The 27,287-nt window shown below is 39.4% G+C and overlaps 1 protein-coding gene across 2 annotated transcripts in view; it reads left to right on the top strand.

Annotated features, from left to right (window-relative positions):
* The first annotated feature begins 2,989 nt into the window (after nucleotides 1-2,989).
* LOC108545230 (uncharacterized) overlaps nucleotides 2,990-27,287 on the top strand; it is a 413,787-nt gene continuing 389,489 nt past the window's right edge. For both annotated transcript variants that reach the window (XM_017896744.1, XM_017896746.1), the window contains exons 1-2: nucleotides 2,990-3,060; nucleotides 6,853-6,906. In XM_017896744.1, the coding sequence (XP_017752233.1) occupies nucleotides 3,012-3,060; nucleotides 6,853-6,906 (103 nt within the window). In that variant the 5' untranslated portion in view covers nucleotides 2,990-3,011. The remainder of the gene's footprint in view (nucleotides 3,061-6,852; nucleotides 6,907-27,287) is intronic.

Raw genomic sequence — 27,287 nt, 5'->3', positions numbered from 1 at the left:
CTCAACTTCACTGTTGAATAATACACAGTAGAAACTGAAATAATAGACCCCAGACTCACTAGTAAACCCACTAATACTAGTAATAGTACTAGTAAACGTAGTCCAATCAGTCTTCCATCTCTCCTCAAAACAACTGTCAAAACCCAAACCCAAACCCAACCATTCTTCATCTTTCATTTTCTAACAATAAACACTAAAAATTGAAACAGAAAACCCCAAACCTACCTTATTCCTCAATTTTGTGTAATACCTCAAAACAACATATCCTAGTTATTCTGTTCCATCTAATTTCTCCTGTAGAATTCCATTTTTGATGTAGAACAAAAATTTGTGTATCCTATTTTTATAATAATACTAGCAAAGCAAGTCGAATTAGATCCCGATTTCTGTTTAAAACAACTGTCGAAACCCAAACTCAACCATTCTTCATCCCCAACTTCACTATCGAAGAACAAACACTGAAAGCTAAGACAGAAGACCCCAAACCTAATTTATTCCTCAATTCTGTCTAATACGATACTTCAAAAGAACATATCCTAGTCATTAAATTCCACCTAATCCCACTGACAGAATTCCATGATTGACCAAGGACAAAAATTTGTATATCCTGTCTTTGTAATAGTATTAGCAAGCCTAGTCCAATCAGAGTGCAATGTCTCCTCAAAACAACTGTCGAAACCTAAACACAATCATTCTACACCCTCAACTTTACTATCAAGCGAGAAATACTGAAAGCTAAATCAGAAGACCCCAAACCTAATTTATTCCTCAATTCTGTCTAATACGATACTTCAAAAGAACATATCCTAGTCATTAAATTCCACCTAATCCCACTGACAGAATTCCATGATTGACCAAGGACAAAAATTTGTATATCCTGTCTTTGTAATAGTATTAGCAAGCCTAGTCCAATCAGAGTGCAATGTCTCCTCAAAACAACTGTCGAAACCTAAACACAATCATTCTACACCCTCAACTTTACTATCAAGCGAGAAATACTGAAAGCTAAATCAGAAGCCCTCAAACCCACTTTATTCCTCAATCTCATGTAATACCTCAAAACACCATATCCTAATCATTCGCTTCCCCTAATCCCACTCTCAGAATTCCATCTCTAACCAATAACAAGAATCATACATCTCATCTTCTGAACAAGACTAGCAAATACTAATACTTCAACCTCGCTATCAATCTCCAAAACATCACTACTCCGAAAGCCATCCATTCTTCACCCTCGATTTCAGCCTGGAACAAGAAAGCCTAAAAAGCAGAACAAACGATCCAATCCAATTAACCAGATCGACCCGCCATCTACCTCTCTATCAAGCGAAACCACGAGGCCATATCCTGCGAGCATCTCAATCCAGGCTCATAAAACAAATCACCTGCAACGGCAGCGATATCCAGTAGCTCCCTAGCAAAATCGAATATCTGCAACGCCGTTCCATCGCGTTTCGCAAACACGTTCCCCGCGTTTAACGTGCAAAAAGCCAGCGCTCACCGCGGAAGGTCGTCCCGATGTTAAAACACCAGGCCAAGCGATTCCTCGTCGGATCGCCTGCAGATCCGAACGCACGGCGATCGTACGCGACCGCACGATCCCTGAAAACATCTAATCCGGCAGATAGGAGGTGCCATTACGCGGCGCTGCGCTAACGCGAAAAACGGTAGCCTCGTTCCGCGCGCGGGCAATACAACGACACGCCTCGTCCTGCGGAGCCGGCCAGCGACGCAGGAGCGGACTATCGGCCGGATCGCGCGAAATAGTACGGTTACGACGTGTTTTATGATCCGCGGGTAAGTGCGCGTTCCTTTCTAGCGGCAAAGTGGCAAAACACCATCGTGATAAAGGAACGCAGCGGTAGGAAACGGCTTGAAAGCCGACGCTGAAAGCCGAGTTTCTGGCATGGCCGTGGAAGGGAAATCCGCGTTCGTGCCTTTTTTCCCCCTTTTTCTTTTCCTTTTTCTTCCTCCGAGGGCTCCGAGGGTCTTTTTGTTGGGACTCGCTGACCGCGCCTTGGCCTGAGAGGCTGTTTCGTTGAGCCGTAGAAGGGTAATCTGTGGGGTGAGTATGGTGTGTGTGTGTGTGTGTGTGTATGTGTTTGTGGCGGGAAGTTGCTCGGTGTTTGGTGTGGTTTTTCATCTTTTTTGGGTGGAATATGATTAGTTTGGTGATGGTCATTTTTATTAGGATAATGATGGAGGTGGTGGTTTGAATGATATATAGCGTTGGGCAAGTGTTGCGTTGTAAGTGAATATTTAATTTTGTAGTTACTTCTCGAGTAATTGAATAATTAAAGAATGGGAATGAATAATTTCCGCTTGGGAGTTTTAGTTTTTAGCATTGCGGGAAAGAGGTTCTTGTTTCTCGCTTAGGCTCTATCGTTCTGTGGTTGAAATTATGGTTGTACTTGTTGCAGTGTCTGAAAGAGAGTTTCTGAAACAGGGGAAATTACAAATAAACAATCACGAATAAAATACATTTAAAAAATAATTTGCAGATTGTTGTGTATAAATACAGTATATAAATAAATAATATGATAGACTAGCATAAGCTCTAGATCTTTGCAGATCTAAAGATACTGCATTGTGTATGGTACTTTTGAATATAAATAAGTAAATAGCACAAAGTTTAAATTATTTAAATGCGTAAGAAATATTTCATATATTTATTAAAATTTATAGAAAACCTGTAATTCCAAGTGTCGAATTAAAAACAATGCGAATTTGTGCTGCAAAATTTGTTTCAAACAGTAAAAACCCTACAATTTATATATCAATATTTACCTCGTTAAAATTACACTAGTGATACTAATTTTAAAAAAGAAACGTAAAACAATAGAGACTATTTAAATCAACCAAAGTGATTTAAATTAAAAACAGTAATTAAAATTATCTGTAAAAGTGTATCAGTGACTCCATGTTCGAAACTAGTGACAGTGAATCAGTGATACTGCAATCAGATTTAAATCCCCAATCTTTTGAAAACTTTTTTCAAAAGAGCTACCAAAATGTTCAGTCTCGACTGGGGTTTTCACTTCATTCCAGAAGAATATGGAGGTAAGAAAATCCACTTCAATAAAGAAACTAAAAAGAAAACATAGCTCTCCATTTCCCACGAAAAAGAATATCACACCTGTTTCATTACAATACCTCACTAACAAAGTACCAAGAAATTAAATACCTCATTCTTCCTCAAAAAGAAAATACATCACTCACTTCAAAAAAGGAGAAAAATTTCCCCTAAACGATTTCAAATCAGCAACAATCCCATGATATCAAAAATGCACAGTGCCATTTATAAAAGTCAAAATTTTTATATTTTTATACTTAATACCGATTTTTATACCTAAAACATTTCTTCAAATTAAATGATACATGAATATATAATTTAATATCACTTTTAAGCAGAGTAATTCATTACTTCGAAGATAAAGCCTTCATTCTTATGCCACTAGCAATGAGAGTTACTATAATTTTTAATGCACGTTAGAGATTTATTTATTTCGAGATCTATTTTAATATAGCCTATCAAAAATTGATAAACATTTATTCCAAATAATATTTCGCGACTGCGCTACTGAAAATGTGCAAAAAATGGTAACAAAATGAACACTGTACAACCTGTACATCAGCGTTATTAATAAATTCTTGTGCAAGAATTTGTCTCGAAAATCGAGAAACATTGCGAGGCCGGGACTAAAAATGGTCGAGCGTTGCCCCGACCATTGCAGATAAATTTTTGCGCAAGCAGGGGTACCAAATTCGTCGTACGCAAAAGGAGGAAATGCGCGGGGCACGGAGCACCGTCCTTAATCCTGGCGAGGCTTTAATCGCGAATTTATGACTTAATATATCGGCGTTCCGACGACTCTGGACGTTGAAACACCGAGAAAACGAGTAATCGCGCAATTTCAGCGGCGCGGAGCTCGCACGAAGCCACCCCATGCTGCGCGTCCGGCGAAGCGACCGGCCGAGCGCGTGGACGAAGAAAAAGTCGCGGTGGAAGTAAGGAAAGCTCGGTAGCAGGTGTCCCGCTGCGAAGTTTTCTCATTTCCAACGTTTTGACGTGCCCCGACGTACCGGTCTGCCTACGTGGAATAATACATACTTCCGAACGGAGACCAATTAAATCGATCCGCAACGACAGCTCGCTCCTGTTGCCCGAGCGCATTGATTTAATTAGCGTGTCGTCGGTAGCCGTACGCGTGCACCTTGTAAATTGTCCAGGGACAATGAGTTCGGATTTATTTTCTCGTTTGCATGTGCAGGAGGTAGGAGGTTCGTTCGAATTATTTTGTTTGGGGATAATGGTCGTCTGAGAGGGGACTGGGTGAGTTAGGTATGTCGAGGGGTTTCTTGGGGTGAGATAAAGGTGCGAAGGGTTTTAGGGATTTGGTAGATTTGATGAGTTTGGGATTTAAATATTACGAAGTTTTGGTGATTTGGAATTAAGAATTTTTGAGTTATCGAATTATAGATTTGATTTTAGAGTCGAGGAAATTTCGAATTTTCAAGCTTCCTAACTTTTTAATTTTCAAATTGTCGAATTTTGGATTTTCAATTATTAATGTGCTATATTTTTCAATTTTTAAGTCTTCGACTTCGTAAGTTGTCAAATCCACAAAATTTCGAGTCTTTAAATTTGTATGTTTTATAAGTTTTTACAGCGTAACTGAATTTTAGAGTTTTAAAGTCTCTAAATTTTAGAATTTTCAATTTTTCATGTTTCCATATTTTCCAATTTTCGAGTTTCCGATTTCCTCAGTTGTCAAATCTACTCTACTAACTTTCGGTTCTCAAATTTATAAGCGCAGTAAAATTTTCGAATTAAACTCTTAAAAGCTTTTTAAAACTTGTAGAATTTTAAATTCCCTAAATTTTAGAATTTTCAATTCTTGTTAATTCCATATTTCCAATTCTCCGACTCCCCGCGTTGTCGAACCCTCTAATTCCCAATTCTTCAAATTCTCAGACATAATTTCTCATACAATTACTTTCCACGAACCGTTTACCTTCTAACTTATCAAGCCACTGGACGAGCCCGTGTATCTCTTATTCCCTTTTAACACGTCCCCGACTTAAATCCTCCTAATACCAGCATTCCCTTCTTAAAATTCTCAGTACCCCGCAATATCTTCATCTACCCACACAGCGGTGTTCAGAAATCGTCTGCTTGCTGTCGATTTATCAACATGCTTCTAATCAAGAGAGTACTCGCGCTCGGTCGCGCGACCAGAGAAGCTGTATTAGTTAACCTTGTCAGATAGGTAGGTAGCTACCTTCTAGCTGGTCGTGCATGCTAAGTAGCCACTTCGTGGGTGGTGCTGCTGACTACCACCTACAGTCGCAGTCGCGGAGCACGTGGTATTCGTCGATCGATCGATCGATACGCGTTCCATCCCCGAGTGATTGGAATTGCTACCCCCTCTAGCGCGCCTCGGATTGTCGAACAGCGCGGCTGAAGGCTCCTTTGATTCCGATCTTCGAGTTCGTTCAGCAAGTGCACGTCTGATCGGGGCTTCCAACCTTCCCTTCCTGTTCCGCCTCTTCATAGATGTCGCTTCTCTCTTCCACGAGATCCTGGTCCCAGTTGATGCTTGTAATTAGCTGCGTTATAAAACGCGAACACGTGTGTCAAGTGCTTACCTGTGTGTGAATCGCGTAATTAGTATAACATCGTGGTTGACAAGGGCAGCGATGGATTCAGCTGATATCCTTCGTAATTTATCGTTATACGATCGTGTACTGCTGACCTTAGGTTCATTACACAGACATTGCTTCTTTAAATACGTTAATAATTACACGGTGTTAATATCAATAATATTTATCGTATTCGTAATACTCGATATTCCGCGTTCACTCGTTTCATTTTGAAATATATTATAGCTGCTTGCCATAATTTATCGAGTATAATTATTTAACATAATTCCATTGTTGCAGAATTTTAATATCACAATGTTCGTTATTTCTCGACTGCTAAACTATTTTCGAAATTTATTACAGTTATACGCTATAATTTAGCGTTATGGTATTTTACACGATAATGAAACTTAATATTCGTGACTCTTCGAGTGTCAAACAATTTTAATATTATAATGTTCGTTATTTCTCGACTGCTTAACTATTTTCGAAATTTATTACAGTTATACGCTATAATTTAGCGTTGCGATATTTTACGCGATAATGAAATTTAATATTCGTGACTCTCCGAGTGTCAAACAATTTTCGAAATTGATCACGGTTGCTTATAATTGGCACTCGCCATTCTTCGTTTATTAATTCATTTTCGAAATCTATTACGCGGATCATTAATCATCGCGATAATTCCTATTATTTCAGCAGCCCATTACCATTATAATAATTAACCTCTCCTACCCAAGCTATCCCCATTCGAAACACGATTATCACCCCACTCATCTTTATGAAAACGCCATTTCGTAATTGAATTTTTACCGTCATACCTGCTCCCGTGACATTACGACATTCTTTCCTAACCTACAATATAGTTAAACGCTGTGACCCACGATAATTCGATGCAACGTCTATACACGTGCACACGGAGCAATTCGAACGCTCACTAAGACACACGTGGAAGGTAGTCGAACAATGAAACGTAGATCCCACGGATCTCGATCGAACCGTCGAGATCGATTTGATTAAAATCTTCCCATTGAGCTCATGCGAGTCCTTGGAGCCCGACATCTAGGGCGGTCTCTCTTTAACGACAGTAGAGGGAAACGCCGTGGGTGGCGCTCGCATCTGCATTTGTTCGATTCTGCCGTATATCCGTCTACGTTTAACCCGCTATCGATGCCTCGATCTGACGTTTCGTTTACCTTTTTGTTCCAGGCTCGGAGAAGAATGGATTTCCTGATGCCGGTGCTTCCTTCGCGTGTCAATTTGGTGAGCTATCCAACGGTTCTTGCGTACCCTTTCATTTCATTATTATTCTTTTTCTTCTTTCTCTTTCGTTTTCTTTCGCTCAGTCACGGAGACAAGCTTACCTAGATGGGACAGGTTAGATTGTCTTAACGACGCGATCAGTTTTTAAGCGATAACGCGGTTGTTATTTGCAACAGATTCGTAGCCTTATTTTTCTAAGACCACTTTCCCGTGATTACGGATAATCAAGCGTGCGCAATGATCTTTTTACGTTTGGCTACACGCGGCCGGGAATTTATGCGAAATCGCTCGAACAACGAGAATAATGAAGGTAAATGAGCGTGGATGGTTTTGCTAAAATTGGAAATATCAAGCGACCGTAAAATGCCGTTTATAATGACAGGATGTTATAATGGAAGGTTAAGCGTTGTTTGTTAGTAGTCCTGTCGACGTTTTTGCAAATAAAATGCGTAAATATATCTGGAGAGATGGCGAAGTATTATATTAAAGATTTTTCTACGCAAGATTAAAAGTACACTCGTTTTATTCCACGCTTAGTGTCATCTCTTTCCTTCCTGATCTACGTGCTGAGAATTAATTCGTTCGAGTTATTTTCATATCGTACGGGATTGCCATCTTTTTTACCAGACTTCGCAGTTTTATGACAAATTTTTTACCCGTTCGTTCCAATCTTTAGGCTTGTCCTTTTTCCTTTGCTGCGAATTAATGAATTGACTGTACTTAAGAACGATGCCTTTGATACGGTGTGTCACGAAAGTTTGCCGGAATTATGTACACGGAAAATTAACACCGTAAATAATTGTTACGTAAAAATTCTGGTGAACCAATTTCAAAAAGGTACATGCAGAAATGACATACTTTTTACACGTTATTTATATACTAATTACACGTTATACATTAAAGGTAGTTTACATTGAAAATACGAGATGCAAAATAATTGCGTAATTCCAAGACACTCGGTTATAGAATTTCTCTAAGTATTCTCAAAATTATCTTCCAATTAGTGCATTCATTTAAAAAGGCAATTCCATTTATAAAAATTGCCATAGGTATAAATTTTCGCTATAATTATCCCAGGACTCAGTTCCTTACGTACACCAACAATTTGCAATATTAAACCTGCATACCCCAAAATTGCAAGATCGAAACCCACCAAAAAATTTCAAACTCAGTCTTCGACGTAAATCTCAATACCCTACTGTGACAGAACAGGAATAAGAAAGGAAGCAAGAATATTACCACTTCGATCTTCAATGATCGCCAAACGTAATCATTCAGAGATCACAAAAAGTCCTCACCACCCATCACCATCGGGTCTCTAAATTCACGAGGGCCATTAAGCATCGAAGGCTCACACCGGAACAATGAAAGACAGCCATTTCTAGAGCTAATCGGCCGTAACGGGATCACGTGCCCGAAATAAAGCTGGCCCGGGACACCTCCTGGGACCACTGTGCATCGGTCCCTGGCCAAGGTCGTGGTCGATGCGTAGCGAAACGATTAGGGTCTAACGATTATTCGTGGTCCTACGGGGCAGTTAACCGGTCGTAGAAGTAATAACGGCCGACAATCTGGTCCGGCAATCAATGAGTACGTGTTTATGTAAATCGAACGAGCCACGACACGAACCACGCGAGCAACTTTTCCTATGCGGTCGAGACCTGCGCCGGTCGAGGGTTGGAATGCTTTGTTATCTCACGAGGAAGACGATATGTCCCGTCTGCACGCGAGACTCCTCCTGAACACCTCTGATGACGGATCTGGTCCCGGGGTGGATTCCAGGTCTCGCGTGTATCCGATTTTTTGACGATTTAATTCGCCTAGGTGTTCGTCGAGGTGAGTTTGCGGATTTGGTGAGAGGCTAATGGCGATCAGGGGATAAGGGGATTGATGTTGTCGAGATTTAGGTTCGCGATTAGGTTATGTGTCGGCGACAAGTCGCGAGCCTTGATTGGGATATGGGGTATGGATTTTTGTGGACAGTGCACAGTGTGATTTCCTTCGTTATTTTCTTATCAACTCCTGTCTATAGTTTATTTTCGGAGTATTATGGAGAAAGTTGAGTTCCCTTTATTTTCGATGTCGATGGGAATTAAGATTTCTGATAGGTGACATCGATGATAACGAATAACGAATGTCGTGCAGATTTATTTGCTTTCTCCGCTTTGTGGGCCCCTGACAATTCTAATTCTAGATTGCTATGCCTAGAATTCAAATTTACTCTTGGGATATTATATCTATAGAAACAAATGCACTATAGAGACAAATATTATTTTGGAATATAGACTTTCGTAAGCGTTGTTCAGATTAATGGATTAATTACCTCTTCTTTTGGATTAATTACTCCTTTAAGGTGTTTTGTTGGAATTGACATGAGCAATTTACGTCATGGCTTCAAAGGATCCAGATGTAGGGGAGAGTTTTTCCCATTGTGGAAGAAGACCTAAAAATCTTGAGTCAGTTGTTGAGAATAGACCTACCCTGACCTGACGTGCTCCCTTGAGTGTTTACAGAATAAAAATTTATTTTACCCACTCCTTAATTTTTACTTGGTTCCCCTTCTAATTTAACAAATTTATTCCCAGAGAATTACGTGTGTTTTCTCTCAATTTTTTCGTACTCGTGGTTTCCATTACTCTGATATGTATTATACACTATATCGAATTTATGTTTCTACATGAACAAATATCGCAGACATACGGTGAGTTGGAATCATCTTCAGTGCAATGCAAGATAATCGAGGTCATGCTACAGGACTGCAAGGACCTTGAAGGTCACGCGAAATCATGCAGGTCGTATAATTTGCAGTTAAGGTCATTCGAAGGTTACATGGACGGGTTCCTCGAGGTGGAGCAATTTGCTGCCAGTCATTTGAAGGTCATTAGAGGTCGCCGAGGTCGTATCGCTGGAGGCGAAGGTCGCTCGAAGGTCATGCCGCGTCATTAAGGTCGCATCATCGGCGATTAAGGCCATTTCAAGGTCACGAGAAGTCATCGGGATCGTAGCGCTCGCAGTCACAGCTATTAACATTCAATGCGATTTTAATGTCATCGAATATTACCCAGGTCGTTTGACGTCATTTGATAGGTGATTATATTAATATGAATAGGTTACATGTGTTCGTGATTTATGTACAATAAAAACATGTTCTGCAACATTCAATTCGCGGTATATTGTAGCTAATCGTCGTAACGTTGCTCGTTTAGAAAATGGAGGTATGGTTAGGAGACCATAAGCTTAAGAAACCTCATCCTATAATTACTGCAAATGATGAGTCTTAATTTGATTTAAAGTAAACCTCTTCGTAGCCTGCTCGTTTGAAATACAGAAGGTCGTGGATTCCGTACAGGGAAACTTCGTTCTACGGTTACCTCCGGATTCCAGTTTAATTTCAAGCCAGCTTCTGCATACTTCAGACGAATATCTCTTCTTTAAACTAATTCCGCGACAACTCCTTAGTATGATCAATCGATCTTCGAATTTCATCGAGTATTTACACATCAATAGATTATTCAATTATTCTACGAACGATCTGGAGTATTAATTACACTGTTCAGCACGAATTTTAATCGGTAATGTCCATTCAGTTATTCTTGAAGAGTTTATTTTCCTGGAAAATTCATAACAGAAATTGCTCTACCACTTCGAATTTTCGAAAATTGTAAATTTTCGTAAGAATGTATGAGTTTAGGATGAAATGAGGTACTACGTAAAAGGTGAGAACGTTAGGAGGTTCATTGTTGGCTCAAAAGTTATTAGCAAGTTATTAATAAGTGGAACAATCAATCTAAAGATGAGACAGAAAAACAAATTCAAGGAAAAATAGGAGAAAACCGAGAAATAAAATCTTGTATAAAAAGAAGAAAATGGTCACCAATGTCCACCAATAATGAAGTATCTGAGCTAAAATGAAATAAATAAATAAGAAAAAGAATATGACATGAATAAAAAAGGAAACAACAAAAACAGTAAAACAGGATTTAAAAACTACGAAGACATAGGTCAGTTCAAGGATGTATTTGAAAATCGACCAATACTAGAAAAGGAAAGAAATAAATATACATGCACACGTACAAAAATACATAAAAAAATACATATATACATAAAAAATACACATATACATAAAAATATATATATACGTAATATATAATACATAGTACTGACCAATGACCAGTGACCAGTGACCCTTGACCGTTGGCCACCCCGTTGTGACCATCAACCAAGTCCAATGGAGAAGATCCGTTCGGTCCGAAGAGAAAACTGAAAATGAGTTTCTAAACGATCGCACGATCTATATATAGCCGACGATCGACCGAAGATCAACGAAAAGTCACGGACGTTACCGATTTCGTTAATAATCATTTTTCTTCTATAATAACCATGAATTTCTTGATTTTTTTCTTCTTACTATAAATATTTATGCTTAGAGCAATTTTTTATTAACAATTTTAATTTGTTATTAATCATAAATTTAATCATTTATAAACTATTATTATAAATTATAACTGCATTCGCAGTCTCAAAGAATAAATTGTCATGATAGGTATACGTATGTCAAAATATTTTTTTTTTATGTCCATTCAGTTATTCTTGAAGAGTTTATTTTCCTGGAAAATTCATAACAGAAATTGCTCTACCACTTCCAATTTTCGAAAATTGTAAATTTTTGTAAGAATGTATGAGTTTAGGATAAAATGAGGTACTACGTAAAAGGTGAGAACGTTAGGAGGTTCATTGTTGGCTCAAAAGTTATTAGCAAGTTATTAATAAGTGGAACAATCAATCTAAAGAGGAGACAGAAAAACAAATTCAAGGAAAAATAGGAGAAAACCGAGAAATAAAATCTTGTATAAAAAGAAGAAAATGGTCACCAATGTCCACCAATAATGAAGTATCTGAGCTAAAATGAAATAAATAAATAAGAAAAAGAATATGACATGAATAAAAAAGGAAACAACAAAAACAGTAAAACAGGATTTAAAAACTACGAAGACATAGGTCAGTTCAAGGATGTATTTGAAAATCGACCAATACTAGAAAAGGAAAGAAATAAATATACATGCACACGTACAAAAATACATAAAAAAATACATATATACATAAAAAATACACATATACATAAAAATATATATATACGTAATATATAATACATAGTACTGACCAATGACCAGTGACCAGTGACCCTTGACCGTTGGCCACCCCGTTGTGACCATCAACCAAGTCCAATGGAGAAGATCCGTTCGGTCCGAAGAGAAAACTGAAAATGAGTTTCTAAACGATCGCACGATCTATATATAGCCGACGATCGACCGAAGATCAACGAAAAGTCACGGACGTTACCGATTTCGTTAATAATCATTTTTCTTCTATAATAACCATGAATTTCTTGATTTTTTTCTTCTTACTATAAATATTTATGCTTAGAGCAATTTTTTATTAACAATTTTAATTTGTTATTAATCATAAATTTAATCATTTATAAACTATTATTATAAATTATAACTGCATTCGCAGTCTCAAAGAATAAATTGTCATGATAGGTATACGTATGTCAAAATATTTTTTTTTTATCTATATTTTTGGCTAAAATGAATTATTACACGAAAGGTAAAACTGAGGGTGATAGAGTAATTTCGATTATGGATTAGTGTCTGGGAAAATAAACTCTACGAGAATCATTTAATGGATATTATAGATCAGAGGAAAAGTTAAAGTATATTGAACAGTTCTATCGCCATTCAAACTTCAACAAACATCCGAATTTCAATAAATTTTATACTTCCTGAAGTTACTTTGATAATCTTCAGCATCGACAATCATTTCCAAACTTGATCGAACATTCAAATTTTTCTAATTTTCGATTTGATTTCGAGCAAACTTTCTCTGTCATAAATATTTTCAGAAAATTCTTCAGCTGATCGCTCTTCAAACTTCGTCAAATATTAAAATTTTGCTAAATACTATTACAATTTGAAATATTTATGACTTAACCTATTCCCTAAACTATTTTATAACAGATCTGCGTCATAAGCAATCACTCTTCAAACTTCATCAAACATTCAAACTCCACCAATTTCTAATTCGATTTCAAGCAAACTTTCTTCCACTTCAAACCTTTTTCAATCCTCTTTAATAAATATTTTGACAAAATTCTCCAGCATAGAGATCGCTCTTCAAACTTCATCAAACATTCAAATTCCTCCAATTTCTAATTCAATTTCAAGCAAACTTTCTCCCATATCAAACCAATCCTCTTTCATAAATATTTTCAGAAAATTCTCCAGCATCGGTGATTTCTCCTCAAACTTCGTCAAATATTAAAATTTTGCTAAATACTATTACAATTTAAAATATTTATGACTTAACCTATTCCCTAAACTATTTTATAACAGATCTGCGTCATAAGCAATCACTCTTCAAACTTCATCAAACATTCAAACTCCACCAATTTCTAATTCGATTTCAAGCAAACTTTCTTCCACTTCAAACCTTTTTCAATCCTCTTTAATAAATATTTTGACAAAATTCTCCAGCATAGAGATCGCTCTTCAAACTTCGTCAAACATTCAAATTCCTCCAATTTCTATTTCAATTTCAAGCAAACTTTCTCCCATATCAAACCAATCCTCTTTCATAAATATTTTCAGAAAATTCTCCAGCATGGGTGATTTCTCCTCAAACTTCGTCAAATATTAAAATTTTGCTAAATACTATTACAATTTGAAATATTTCTGACTTAACCTATTCCCTAAACTATTTTATAACAGATCTGCGTCATAAGCAATCACTCTTCAAACTTCATCAAACATTCAAACTCCACCAATTTCTAATTCGATTTCAAGCAAACTTTCTTCCACTTCAAACCTCTTTCAATCCTCCTTAATAAATATTTTCCAAAAATTCTGCAGCATAGAAGATCGCTCTTCAAACTTCGTCAAACATTATAATTCTTCCAAGTACTATTACAATTCGACACATTTCAAACGCGTCGAACCTCTTTTCACCACTCTTCAAAACTCAATAAACATGCTCCAATACAAATTTCCCAAACTTCCGGTTCGATTTGAACCAAGCCTCTTCACACCTTCAGGAAAATCGCTTCTTGGAGCCACTTTACATCCGATCTTCCCTCAGCATCCGCTCTCGATCCTGCAGCGAGCATTCGAATTTCTCTGCTCTTGGACCCAGCCTAGAAAAGCGAAAGAGGACAGGGATTGAGCGATAAACCATCGTTTTATGCGTTCCCCGACAGCGATCGTCGGCCAGGTCGTCGGTGGAGGAAAAATGCAGGACTCGCGTTTCAATGTAACCGAGTAGCTGACAATCCCCGGCAGTTGTAACTCTTCTTGATCGACGATTATCCGCGGTAAATTGCACCGTCTCCCGTTCGAGGCTGCGGCCGATCGTGGCCGTGGCTCCGCGAGGCAGATGTAAAGCAGAATAATTGTAGTCATTACTTTGTTAAACAGGGTTTCGCCACCGTCGCCTCGCTCCTCCCTCTCCTGCTCGTCCTCACCCCGTTCACGCTGACGTACGCGCGACGCTATAAAATTTTTAGTGCGCCCTCAGCGTCGTTATTGGCGCGTTCACACACGCGTGCCCCCCTCCGACGCCGGGACGTCGTTAACGACGCGAAATTGCGCCAGTGTAGCGTTTGTTTGTCGTGGCCGGCCACCATTCGCCCATGCTCCGACCGTTCGTTTAACCAGAACGAATTGCAACGACCGTTCGCGATAATGACAGGTATGCTAGAGAACGCGTCCTCGACGTGTTGGATATCCTTTTTCACCCTTCCTTCTCCTCTCTTTATTTTTCCTTTAATTTCCATTTTGCTTTTCTTCCCTTTTTGCTTCTTTGCATTTTCTCTCTGCAATGTTTGGTGCAGTCGGAGTAAATATTCTGGGTTATTTGAGTCTTAATTTTTGTGGGCATTGTGGCCCTATTTGTTCGATTTGGTTTGAGAGAATTGTGTTAAGTTGATAGTGGTGATGGTAGTTTGGAATGTACGAAGAGAGAGTCGAATTTTGCAAAGCATTGTCGAGGAGATACTCGACCATGAACCAGTTGGAACGAAGAGACGAGTGTGATTTGCATCGCGAAAGGTTAACCTCCGCGCTGCGAGCGCCATCTTTGAATTCGGACCGCTCTAACCTAAAAATTAACTGCGTCACAGATACATCTGTAATTTCAAATGAAACTTTAATGTGTACCTTTATTACTCGAATCTCTACCATTTCCAGCTGTGAAACTCAAATTTCATACATTATGTGTCATAAAATTTCAAAAATCAATTGTATTAATACGTCACGAGTTTCAAAATTCGTTTTCGGTTCGAACACAAGACAACATAACCTATACTCCTGGGAAGCGTCAACAATCTCAAACTTTTGTACCTCTTGTACTAAAAAATTTCGGTAAATCCTAACCTCGAAAGTTAGAATTTTTAGCTTTTCTTTTAAAATTGGTTATTTCGGGATTTTACTACTGTCTTACTCTGTGCGATATCTTTCAGAATAGAGTTGGTCACGTGATGCAACATCGCAGAGCTGGCGCTGATACCTAAAATCGCTTCTTCTATCACTTTCCCTGCGCATAGCGTACACTTCCTCGATAAATTTTCTCGTTTTTATTTCACCGTTCGTATAAACCAAAGGCAAATGTCCCGTAGGATAGTAAGACACAGAGGATTAGCAAGACTAGATTTTTCCTAAGATCTCTCCATCGGGGACGGTTCCTCGAGGACACGGTCCCCGGATTTATCGACGCGTCCGCCATGTCCGATTTATGGAAAGTCCATTGGCGGGGAACGTCCGGTGTCGCCCATGCTGCGGCGAGTTATCGATAGTCGCGTCGATAGCTGTAACTTTTTGGCGTCACGGAACATCGATGCCGGGGACGGTGTAATTTATGAAAGTGGCGGTTGGCTACGCATAGGCGATTTATTGGAAGTCGTTCCGTCGAACGGTGGCTACGTTCGCGGTTCAATGATCGAATAGGCGGCTCACGAGCAGGTAATAGCGATGGAGGATGCGAATAAAATTGGTGGTAGTCGTGTTTGCGTAGGCTGCGGTGAATGGTTGTTATGCCGGGATAAGGGTGAATGGTTCGAGGTTCGGAAAATTAGGAATTTGCACTTTTCGATTTTCGGATAGGTTAATTGACGCTGGAATTATGGTGCTGCAACGGGTATCCGAGGATGTAGTGGCATATGTGGATAATATTAAGTCTTTGCGCTGCACTAGCGCCACTCTGCGGGTATTAGTAATGTCCGATTAATAATCTGTAAATTGGTTTCGAATTTTACGGTGAAGATGGAGGAATTAATCAGATTACTGTATACGTGAGTAAGTTCAGAAGTATTTGTAAGCTTTTTTCTTTTAAAAATTGCACTTTTGGGTGTAGGAAGTTTGTTAACAAATTGTAGACGTACCTTGGGGTTGTTTGTTATGATCAAAATCAAAAATTTCTGTGTATATCAGAGTTAATTGAAGTGGTATAATAAAAACAAATAGGTGTCAACTGTATTAAAATACTAAGTTATGTAACTAGACAGTTTAGTAACTAGGTAGTTTGGTTACTTTTTTAATTTCAGTGTAAATAAAGAGGAAGAAGTTTAAGGAACTTAGCTAGCATTGAGGATTAGATTAAAAATTTCTCCTCTAACATGTCATATCATAATGATATTGATATGATGCTTAGAATTTTATAAAGCTCTTCAAGTTACATTCATTTTTCTCAAAATTCTTAAAATTGTTTAGTCTTTCACTCTTTATTTCATACCTGTGTTAAATCCTACTATTTTCTTTCAAAATTTTATTACAACTATCAAAAATAATTAAAACATAACCTAACTTTCCTTTACTCCTGAAGATACAAAAAGTGTGCATACCTAAATTCTCCCTAGTTACTTTCAACTCAGTATAATAACACGAACCAATGAAAATCTAAAATCACTATTATACACAATACCACAATAATATACCAGTATTCAAGTAACATAACTACATAAGTACGTACATAACCTCCAAATTACAAGTATAGAACATCGACGTAGCTCGAAACAGCCTAAGTACGACGCCGTTCTACTACACAATACCTATAATACCGCAATAATAACCTAATATCCAAACAACACGAGGACACAAGAACCTAACCTCCAAATCACGAATTTAAAAACTCCATGGCCTCGAAGAATATCTACATATTAATACGTCACTTTGCAATCTAACACAGTATCGAAGAAAATTACCAAAAAATCCCGAAAATTCTGAAAGCCCAACATAACCTCCAAATCGCAAGTATAAAACATCGTTGTAGTTTAAAAAAGTCTTAGTATCACTTCGTTCTACTACGCAACACACGTAATACCGCAATAATAACCTAATACCTAAACAACACGAGGACACAAGAACCTAACCTCCAAATCACGAGTCTAAAAATTCCGTGGCCTCGAAGAATACCAATATATCAACACGTCAATTTGCAATCTAACACAGTATGGAAGAAAATTGCCAAAAAATCGCGAAAATTCTGAAAGCTCGACATAACCTCCAAATCAGAAGTATAATACATCATCGTTGCTCAAAAAAGTCTCAGTATCACTTTGTTTGACCACACAACGCACGCAATACCCCAATAATAACCTAATATCCAAGCAACACGAGGACACAAGTACCTAACCTCAAAATCACGAATCTAAAAATTCCATGGCTTCGAGAAATACCAATATATTAACACGTGACTTTGCAATTTAACACAGTGTCGAAGAAAATTGCCAAAAAATTCCAAAAATTCTGAGAACCCGAGAGACAGAACAGACCCCCACCAGTTTGTTTCGTGAACTCGTGGAATCCAGTTCACAAAGTCAACGTGGCCGCGTTCCACCGGTCGGCGAGGTCGTACGCAGTTCGTCGTAACCGTACCAGACGCAATGGAATAGCATGGTCGTTCGTCGAATGGGAGCCGCAGAGGCCGATCAATTATGCCGGTCGATTCCAGGCCACGAAATGTCAAGGCTCCACCTCGATGGAATTCTAAGCCGGCCTCATCCTCGACGCTCAGTCTCGAACCTGATACGTGCGTGCTCGTGACACGAGCGTCATTGATAATGATGCGTTGGCCGATCTTCCACGGGAATATCGATTCGATCAGCTTCTTTTGTAACGAGCCACGCGTTACGATCATAATCGCGAAGGCAGAGCGCAGGTGTGTTCGGGTAACAGTTTCACAGTTTCGACATAGATTCGATATTGATATTCGCTCGATTGGAGGGGGCCTTATTGCACTTGGTGAAGTTGGAACGAGGTGAAGTTGATATAGAAATTGGTAGAAGAAATAACTATGAATAACTCATTGGATCGCGAGGAATTTATTTCTAAAATAAAATCCAAATAAATTAGCGGGATCTCCTAATGTTTAATTTATCTCGCCCGAGGCGGATTATTTGAGGAAGAAATTTATAGCGAAGTTTAAAACAAGGTGAAATTGAAGAGAAATTAGTAACAGTAGAATAATTAAGTAGGATCTTTGAAACGGTAATTTGTATTATTTGAAGAAGAGATTCGTAGTGTATCTTAAACGAGGAAGTATGAAAGAAACTATAATTAATAATGGTAGAATAAATTGGTAGAATGAAAATCAAAATTAATTCTACTAGAAACAACTATATATTTCTGCTAACTACAAGAATGAAAAATACAAAATCAGTCATTCCGAATAGTTTGGTAATTAACTTAAGTTTACAAACCAAACATTAAAACTCTCACTATTTAGTCAACCATTTCACTCGCTTCTCGATGACCCCACGCAAGAATCTTCGACGTCGAATTTATTACGAACCAATCCTGCTGAGACCAAGGAGTTCAAAAACCCAAGCGCAGTGATCCAAAAGATCCCTCGTCCACGGACACGTTAAGTCCCCGTCACCGACACTTTCTCATACGAATTTTAATTTACCACTTCGGGGCTACCCAAACCACCGTGGCAACATTCAATATCCATAGCACGAAAGGCGCGAAGAGCGAAAACGCGAAAAAGCGTGCAGCGAGTGTCCGAAACGGAGGCAGTTGCGAACGACTTCCCGTCTACCATTTTAAAGAAGCCCGGTCGTCGCGAGTCCATCAAAATTTTAATTTACCACGACCGGGCTGCCTAACAGCCATCAGGTCCGAAATTAACCGTCGTCGATATCGAGAGGCTGGTGGAAAGCTGGGGAGCGCGGATGAGGGCCAAGGAACGATGGCATTTGGCGCGAAGAAGCGTCCCGGCGTCACGTCCGGCGCTGTGAAGCTCGCTGCGGCGGAAAGGCGAGGCCAGATGTAAGTACTCGCACGTACGCACACGCGTGTGCCAAAGTATAATAAACATAATCGCGGTAGCACGATGAGAGGAGGCCTTGGCCGTCTCCCTTCGGTCGTGGCCGGCACGCCCACCGCTACTACCATCGTGCCGTGCAAAGAGAAAATACTGGCGTGGCAATCAACGGTTTTACACCTGAGCATCTACACGTAGGTCGGAGGCGGCCGAGGAAGCGAGCCAGAGGTTAAGGAAAGGATGGAGAAAGAGACCAGATAACTTCTCTTCTCCACCTCGTCCTCCTCCTCTTCTTCTTCTTCCTCCTCCTCCTGCTGCTGCTGCTGCTCCGCCGATGCTGCCGTTGTTGCTTCTGATCCCGGGCGAACGAGCAACTTGCCTCGCCGGGACTTGTGCATCGGCTCGATAGGGCCTGCACGATGCACGCCGACCTACCCTGAAGGATTATCGACGGCGCATCTTTCGATACGCTCCCGTTGCCTCCACAGCTCCCGTTGCACGTCCTGGATCGATCCCGGGCACCGGCGGTGTCCTGCCTGCTGGAGCTGCTGCTCCGAGCTAACGGCTTGGACGCCTTATCTGTTGTTACTTGCAGATCTGATGATCGATTTCGTGGATACGTCTGGTACACTCGTGCCTCCGCTTCGGCTGGGTGGGGCTGATTTTTTTAAAGGAAGAGGCAGCACGGCCGATGCTGGGGCTCAGATAGGCCGAGCTTGCGGTGACGGGGATGAAGTTGGAAGAGAGAGGGTTATCGAGCAGATGGAAGGTGTTGGTCTTTATGGGTTTGTTAATGGATGTGTGAGATCTTATTCGCGATAGGAGATTTTAAAGGGAGGCTGGATCGAGGGCTCCGGGCAGCCAATTTTTACGCGTGAGAATTTTTCGGATAAGTATTACGCGATTATTTCGCCGAGATGACTATCTTATTGATTTCAAAGGCAGCCACATGATTGCGTTGGAAATTAGTCGAAATTGAACACATTCGTTTGTGGATGGAGAAGCGAGGGCAGTGATTGTCAACCAGAGAATTTTTGCAACTGACTTTACTGCATTATTTAGTTTAAATAAGGATTTTATTAATTACAGAAAATTAGAAATTGAAATTAAGAATTTTATTAATTTCTGGAAATATTAACAGAAAATTAAATATATTGTTTAGGATATCGTAAAATTTTAATAACTGATTTATCACCGACTTGATAAATGTTACTGTAAATATAAAACCGTTATTTATTTATTTATTTATTATTTAGTTTAAATAAGGATTTTATTAATTTCAGAAAATTAGAGATTAAAATTGAGAATTTTATTAATTTCTAGAAATATTAACAGAGAATTAAATTGATTGTTTAGGATATCGTAAAATTTTAATAATTTGTCACCCATTTGGTAACTATTACTGTGAATATAAAACCTTTATTTATTTATTTATTTATTTATTTATGTCAACCAGTTGGTCAATTTTTAGAGATGAGAATTTTTGAGACGACTTAACTCGATTATTTGGTTTAAATGGACAATCGATATGATTGTTAATTAAGTTAAAAACGAAGCTTTATTGTTATTCTAATGATATTTAATAATTGTTGAGCAATTGTTGATCTAACAATATTTAATAATTCTTTTATTTATTTACCTTTTATTTACTATTATTATTACATCAGTGTAGGTGTATTGAATTATATTTAAGTTACTTTGGTAGAAAGTAATTCGCACTTTTGAAATTCGACAAATGATTTTTGCATTATTCGAAAAGTAAATTCAGTAAATATATTTTAAATTTTCTTACACGAGTAATATTATTTCAAGATTTTTATTTCACGTCGTATCAAAGATCGAAGGATATTTGATACGGTTGAGGAGTTTAAGAGGCATCGCATCTCGGACGCGTTGGAGGTCAAAAATCGAAGATCCGTGCGACAGAAAGAAGCGAAGTACGATAGATCTCGCGGACAAAGAAGGCGCCCGGTATCCTTCGAGATGTATCGAGATGTATCGATGATTATCGTTGGAGCGGAAGCGATCTTTCTTTTCGCGGTCACATCGACCGGGTTGACAAGCTCGCGATCGAATTTCTACGGCATTCCATGGGGCAGTTTCTACGACGTAGAACGACTTCCAGCCTGATATTAGACCTGGGATATTCAAAGTCAATTCTACACGCGAATTACTAACAATAATTAACAACAGAAAGTGTTTCTATCTTCGTTCTAACAAATTTTCAACGTGTAAATCAATATTTTCTCGTTGGACAACCTCAAACGATTAATTATACGAAATGAAACCTAACCTCTAAACAAGCTATCGGAATTTTAATCTGCGATATTTAAAAAATGTATGTAAAGAGTCCCAAAATGAGGTATAAAATAATTAAAACGAAGCTTAATCCGTAAACAAATTGTTGGATATTTAATTAACCTCGAATGATTAACTACATATTGTAAAGTGGAACCTAACCTCCAAACAAACTAATGCATTTCCAATCTGCAATATTTAAAGATGTAAGTGAAAATTTTCAAAATGGGATGTAAAATACTTAAAATGTAGCGTAATCTCTAAATAATTTATTGGATATTTAATCAACAACGTTTTGTAAATATAAATCAGAATGTTCCCTTCAGAACACGTGCACAAACTGAATCCTAACCTCCAAATAGATCATCAGCTCTTTAATTTACAAAATTTAAACGATATAGATCAAAATTCTTTTTCTATCAAAATAATTTCTAGTTTCTCAAAATGGAAGCAAAGCTCTAGACAAACTGTCAAACTTTTACCCAGCAAAATTGAACAAAATTCAAAGTCAAAACTCTTTCATCGAACAATCTGAAGCAATCATTCGCTCAAAATGAAGCCCAATCTCCAAAAAAATCAATTTATCAATGCAAAAAATTTCCAGCAAACGCACCACTCGTTCTACAACCAACCCCACTATCGACAATTAATTTTAATTCATCATCAAATGCGATCTAAATCGAATTCCAGCGAGCATCTAAGTCTCCCGTTCCAATTACGCGTCTAACATCAGCCATCGTTGCATATACGCTTCCGTGATCCTTCATCCCTCTCCCCTTGCTTCTGATTCGATTCCCGAGCGCACCTTTTCGACAGGGAGATGCAGATCCTGCGAGAAAGTTGTTCGGGTCGCGGTTATTTGATCAGAGACTCGTACGAACGAGTCGTTAGCTCGTACGTGCCAAGATCGAGATTCGCCGGTGTGGACACCAACACCGGTGCACGTGCTCCCGTATCATCGACATACGTGACTCCATCGCTGCGGCCAAGGTATATATTCCCTTCGATATATAGGGTGGGGTAATAACCATTGCCACTTGAAATAACTCGCTCGAATGGCGTCCAGGGGGCGAGCTGAATGATATTCGGCCCGCGGTGCTCGCTGATACCGATTTGCATGAATGGGAATTTTTACGCGTGATTTACGGCGCGACAAAGTAATTGGCCAACGTTCGCGTGCAACGTTGCTGGGGGTTTTATTATTTTCCGACGATTTGTGGCGCTGCCTCTCCGGTGGATCGTCGCCAACGAGATTGGAAATCGAAGGCAACGATTTCGGAATTTGAAGAACGCCGATAGGCTTCGTCTATCGGCGAAGTTTGCTTCGTTAAAATTCTCAGTCGATAGAGTTCGGTGATGAATTGGCCGAGGATGAAGTATCGGATCGAAAATAATTCGAGAATCAACTAATTTTTTTTGCAATATTTGTGATATGTGAAAGATAATACTAGCTCGTTAGAATTCTTGATAGGACATTTGAATACATTTTTTCGTTTGTGACTACTTGTCGTACCTAGAATTATTTTGTCAATTATAGTGGATCGTTTTACGTATCAGATGTTGAATCTAGGAGCTTTTGCTTGAGAAATAATATTGTACTACTTTATTCCAATTTTTGACAGAGTTTGATGATGTTTGATATATTACATTTATACAATTTTTTGGAAGGGATTGTACATAATATTTATAATCATTTCATCAATTAAATTGCCATTTGTCAAAGTTAAATGTAAAGATTTCTTCTTGAAAAGCAATAATATTTCATTGAAGTTTTGATAGATGGTGTTTGATAATGTTTGACAAAGTTTATTAAGATTAAAATTTGATGATGTTCGATATATTACATTTACACAATTTTTTGGGAGGGAAATCAAAATTAAATTGTGATTTCATCTAGCAAAATTAAATGTAAAGATTTATACTCGAAAGGTAATATTACTTCATTGAAATTTTGATGAATGGTGTTTGATAATGTTTGACAAGGTTTATTGAGGTTAAAGTTTGATGATGTTTGATATGTACATTTACACAATTTTTGGAAAGGATTGTACATAATAGCTATAATCATTTTATAAATTAAATTGTGATTTCATTTACCAATGTTGAATGTAAAGATTTTTTCTCGAAAAGTAATAAAATTTCATTGTAATTTTGATAAATGGTGTTTGACAACTTTATAAAGTTTGATGATGTTTGATATACTGCATTTGCACAATTTTTTGGGAGGGAAATCAAAATTAAATTGTGATTTCATCTAGCAAAGTTAAATGTAGAGATTTTTACTCGTAAAGTAATAATACTGCTTCATTGAAATTTTGATAAATGGAGTTTGATAATGTTTGACAAAGTTTGTTAAGGTTAAAGTTTGGGGTAGAAAAGTGAAATTCGAAAGTGACACTATACCACATATACGTACCACATGCAAACAATTTTTCTTCTTTTTCGACAATTTATATTACTTTTTCATATTAATCGAGCCAAAGTAAGTGAAAAATTAACTGGAACCAAAATAAAACGGTATCTCCTCCCCTAACCGTCGAGCCTCTTCAAATTTCCTAAAAAGCAAAAAGGCACGAAAGCATTGTTCAGTTGGCAGAAGAAGTGAACCAAGGCCCATTTCGAATGGCACACCTATCCTCTAATAACCCCATGTCCTCCACCTCGAGGCATCCCGGGCAATCCGGTCGCTGTGGCCAATCATCTCGTACGACAACGACGGGACGAGTTATATTCCAAGTGGCACCGGCTATTTCCTCGTGCTATATACAAGTGTGCCAATATACTCGGCGATCCCCCCCTCGTAGAGCTGGAAGATATACGCGCGTTTGGCAGAAGCGTATACACGAGGGGGTTAGCTGTTACGAGGCATCGGGAGCATAAGTCTATACTTATGGGCTAGGTGGTAGATATGGAGCGGTCGATAATGATCCAATATACTGGTACATCCTCGCGAAGTAATTACAATGATGAGCGAACCGCTACCATCGGCCTGGCACTCGGCTCCTTCGGAGGCTAGGCGTTGGATCGAGACTCCTCTCGTCCACCTCCTTGCCCCTACGGTCTTCCTGTTTTTCTTGTTCCTTCTCCCCCCGGCTCTCCTTTCGCCCGTTCTACCACCTCCTCCTCTTCCTTCTTCCTCCTACCGAGCGGCGGCCTCTCCGGTGTTGCGCACCGCAACAAGAGCAAACATCTCCACGGGGTCGTCACGGGGCCACGGAGTCACGGTGGATGGATCTCCGAGCTGTTTCTCGATCCCCCGGAATTATCACGGGGCCACCATGGGGGTTCACTCGGCCGGAAGTGCGTCATCAGCGGGATACGTGCTTACAGCTAACGATCCTCGCGCAGCCAGCGCTCCTTTGTTCTTCGGGATTCCTGCGGTCGCTCTGTCTTCCACTGCTTTAATTATTGTCAATGCGCACGATCACGGTTTCACGGGGTATGTTGAACTTGCTGCCGGGCAGCGGGGCTGGTTGCGCGGCGAGATTTGAGGTTAGGTTGCAGGTTCGGTGCGGTTGAGGTTAGCAGACGGTGTCTTTGAAGGATTTAGGGCAAGATCGGTCGCGTTGTTGTTGGTTCCGAAGAAAGTCCATGTTGGTGAACGTGTTGGAGATGGGGGGTACGAATGCCTTCAACTTTGGCTTTGCTTGTTTGGCGATGAAATTAGGTCTGGGAGGTCCTCCGATATTAATATTTGTCATTGTTTGAAGATTCACTGTGAAGTTTAGGGTTTAGAGCGAGGTTCTTTGAGCTTGATCTCGAGTTATGATAAAATGATAATTATGTGGCTTAACCCATATAAGCTTGGCGAGCTTTCGTGTAAGCTTTAGATTTATCATAAATCATAAATCAATTCGTTGCGACCTTGTCAATAATAATTTAATTTCACTATGATGTAAAAGCAGCACAAAGTAAGTGATTAGGTTGCTTCCACAATTACGGACACAATTGTCCAAGAAGCTTTTACCATTAAACATAACGAGTTTTCAGCTTTGAATTTATACATTCCTTGAAAAAATGAGAGCGTAAGAATTTCTTCAATATTGTGAAACAATTTAGAATTACAATTATCCCCCTAATAAGCGAAATCGTTAAGTAATAAAACTCAAAAGAGCATGTGCACTGTCACGATATCACAAGAGAATTGACTACCTTCCTATTCCATGCCTGTAGTTTGACGGAAGCAATCGTCGAGCCTCTCCAGAAAGTTACTCGTTCATAATGAATCACATCCCTCTTGCAAAAGCTTCGCTCAATGGCCACCAAATCTCTACCAAGTCTACCCAACCTCGTCAAACCGCGTGTGAAACTCATCAGGAAGTTACTCATCCATCACGAATTACACGCTCTCGCAAAAGTATCTCTCGATGATCATAAAAGTTCTACAAAGTCGACACTGCCTCGTCAAACCTCGCCAAACCTCGTCAAACCTCGTCAAACCTCCTCAAACATCGTCAAACTTCGTCAAACAGCGTCAAACCTAGTCAAACGTCGCTATCCCATTGAAAACTCGACCGATCCAGATTCCTCGGAAAATTCCGCGCCAAATCGCGGAACCTTGCCAGGCCACAAAAGCCGGGTACCCAGCCGCGTAGGCGGTTAATCACGCGGAACAATCCGCGAGTGGTCGCGAGTTCCCCGGCGAAGAATTCGGTCGAGCAAGACGATAGCAAGCGCGAGGCGTTCGCTCCGGCGAAGGTTCATTCATCGATTTTTTGTCCCGAAGAACCTGCTGCGAGCTAGATCACTCCGCTCGCCGGGAGCTGAATAGAGGCGATGCGAAGTGTCTGATTAACGTTGCGTTTCTTTTTCTCCCCACCTCCCTTTCCGTTGCTCTCCTCTTTTTCTTCCCACTTTTTTCTCCCCCCATCTCTCTCTCTCTCTCTCTCTCTCTTTCTTTCCCCCCTTTTCCGCCTTTTTTCTCCCTTTTTCTCCCTTTTCCCTTTTATCAGAGAGCGTCCAGCGGCTCGTCACGAGCCGACGACCTCGCCCTCTTCGCTTCCTTTCCGGTCGACTCGATTATGAGCGAATATGGCTATCAAAGTGAACTGCCTCGCCCGCGTTGCATCGACAACCAGCCTGGACGCTATCTCGGCCGCATTCTTTTGCATAATCGATCGGTGATCGGATCGGTAGGCGGCTAGCAGCGTCGGCAATTATCTTCTTGTCGTGAGGTAGCGAAATTTCTTTGAACCTCAGCCCGAAGAGGGAGATTGTTTCGACGTACAGCGACGATCTGCTCGAATTCGTTTAGCCGCGATCGAGATTGGGTCGATCGGGATGCTCGAAGCGGATTTCGGCTCCGCTCGGATGATGAGTAATGCCGGCTCGTGTGCCGGGCTTTTTCTGATAAGTACGGAGTGCAAGTCGAAGTCTCTTTTATGAATTTTGTGAATTCTAGTTACGAGTAAATGGATAAACTGATAGGAATATTTATTAACAGCACAACATTAATTATAACTAAAACTCGTAAAATAAATTCGCTTCTAACTGCGATATATTCTCTCGAGGACTCTCTCACACACAACGTCTATTTGTAACGACTGTCATTCACCTGCTGATTGTTTTTCGCGACTATCTGTCATACTCGTCACGCACACATTCTTCCACACAAACATTCCTCACACTCGTACCACACATTCTATGACAACCACTACCAAACTAGTGGCTCCTTTTATACGTTTACACGTATTTTGTATACTTTGTAGAGAGTATGTTTGCATGTGTAAATATTATATGTAGTTGTCTATTGTTTTCTTTTTTGGTTTGAA

Source organism: Eufriesea mexicana, unplaced genomic scaffold, assembly GCF_001483705.2.
Source record: "Eufriesea mexicana isolate 0111107269 unplaced genomic scaffold, ASM148370v2 scaffold382, whole genome shotgun sequence".
Classification (NCBI taxonomy): domain Eukaryota; kingdom Metazoa; phylum Arthropoda; class Insecta; order Hymenoptera; family Apidae; genus Eufriesea; species Eufriesea mexicana.
The sequence above is the reverse complement of the archived record's forward strand: the minus strand, read 5'-3'. Positions and strand labels throughout refer to the sequence as shown.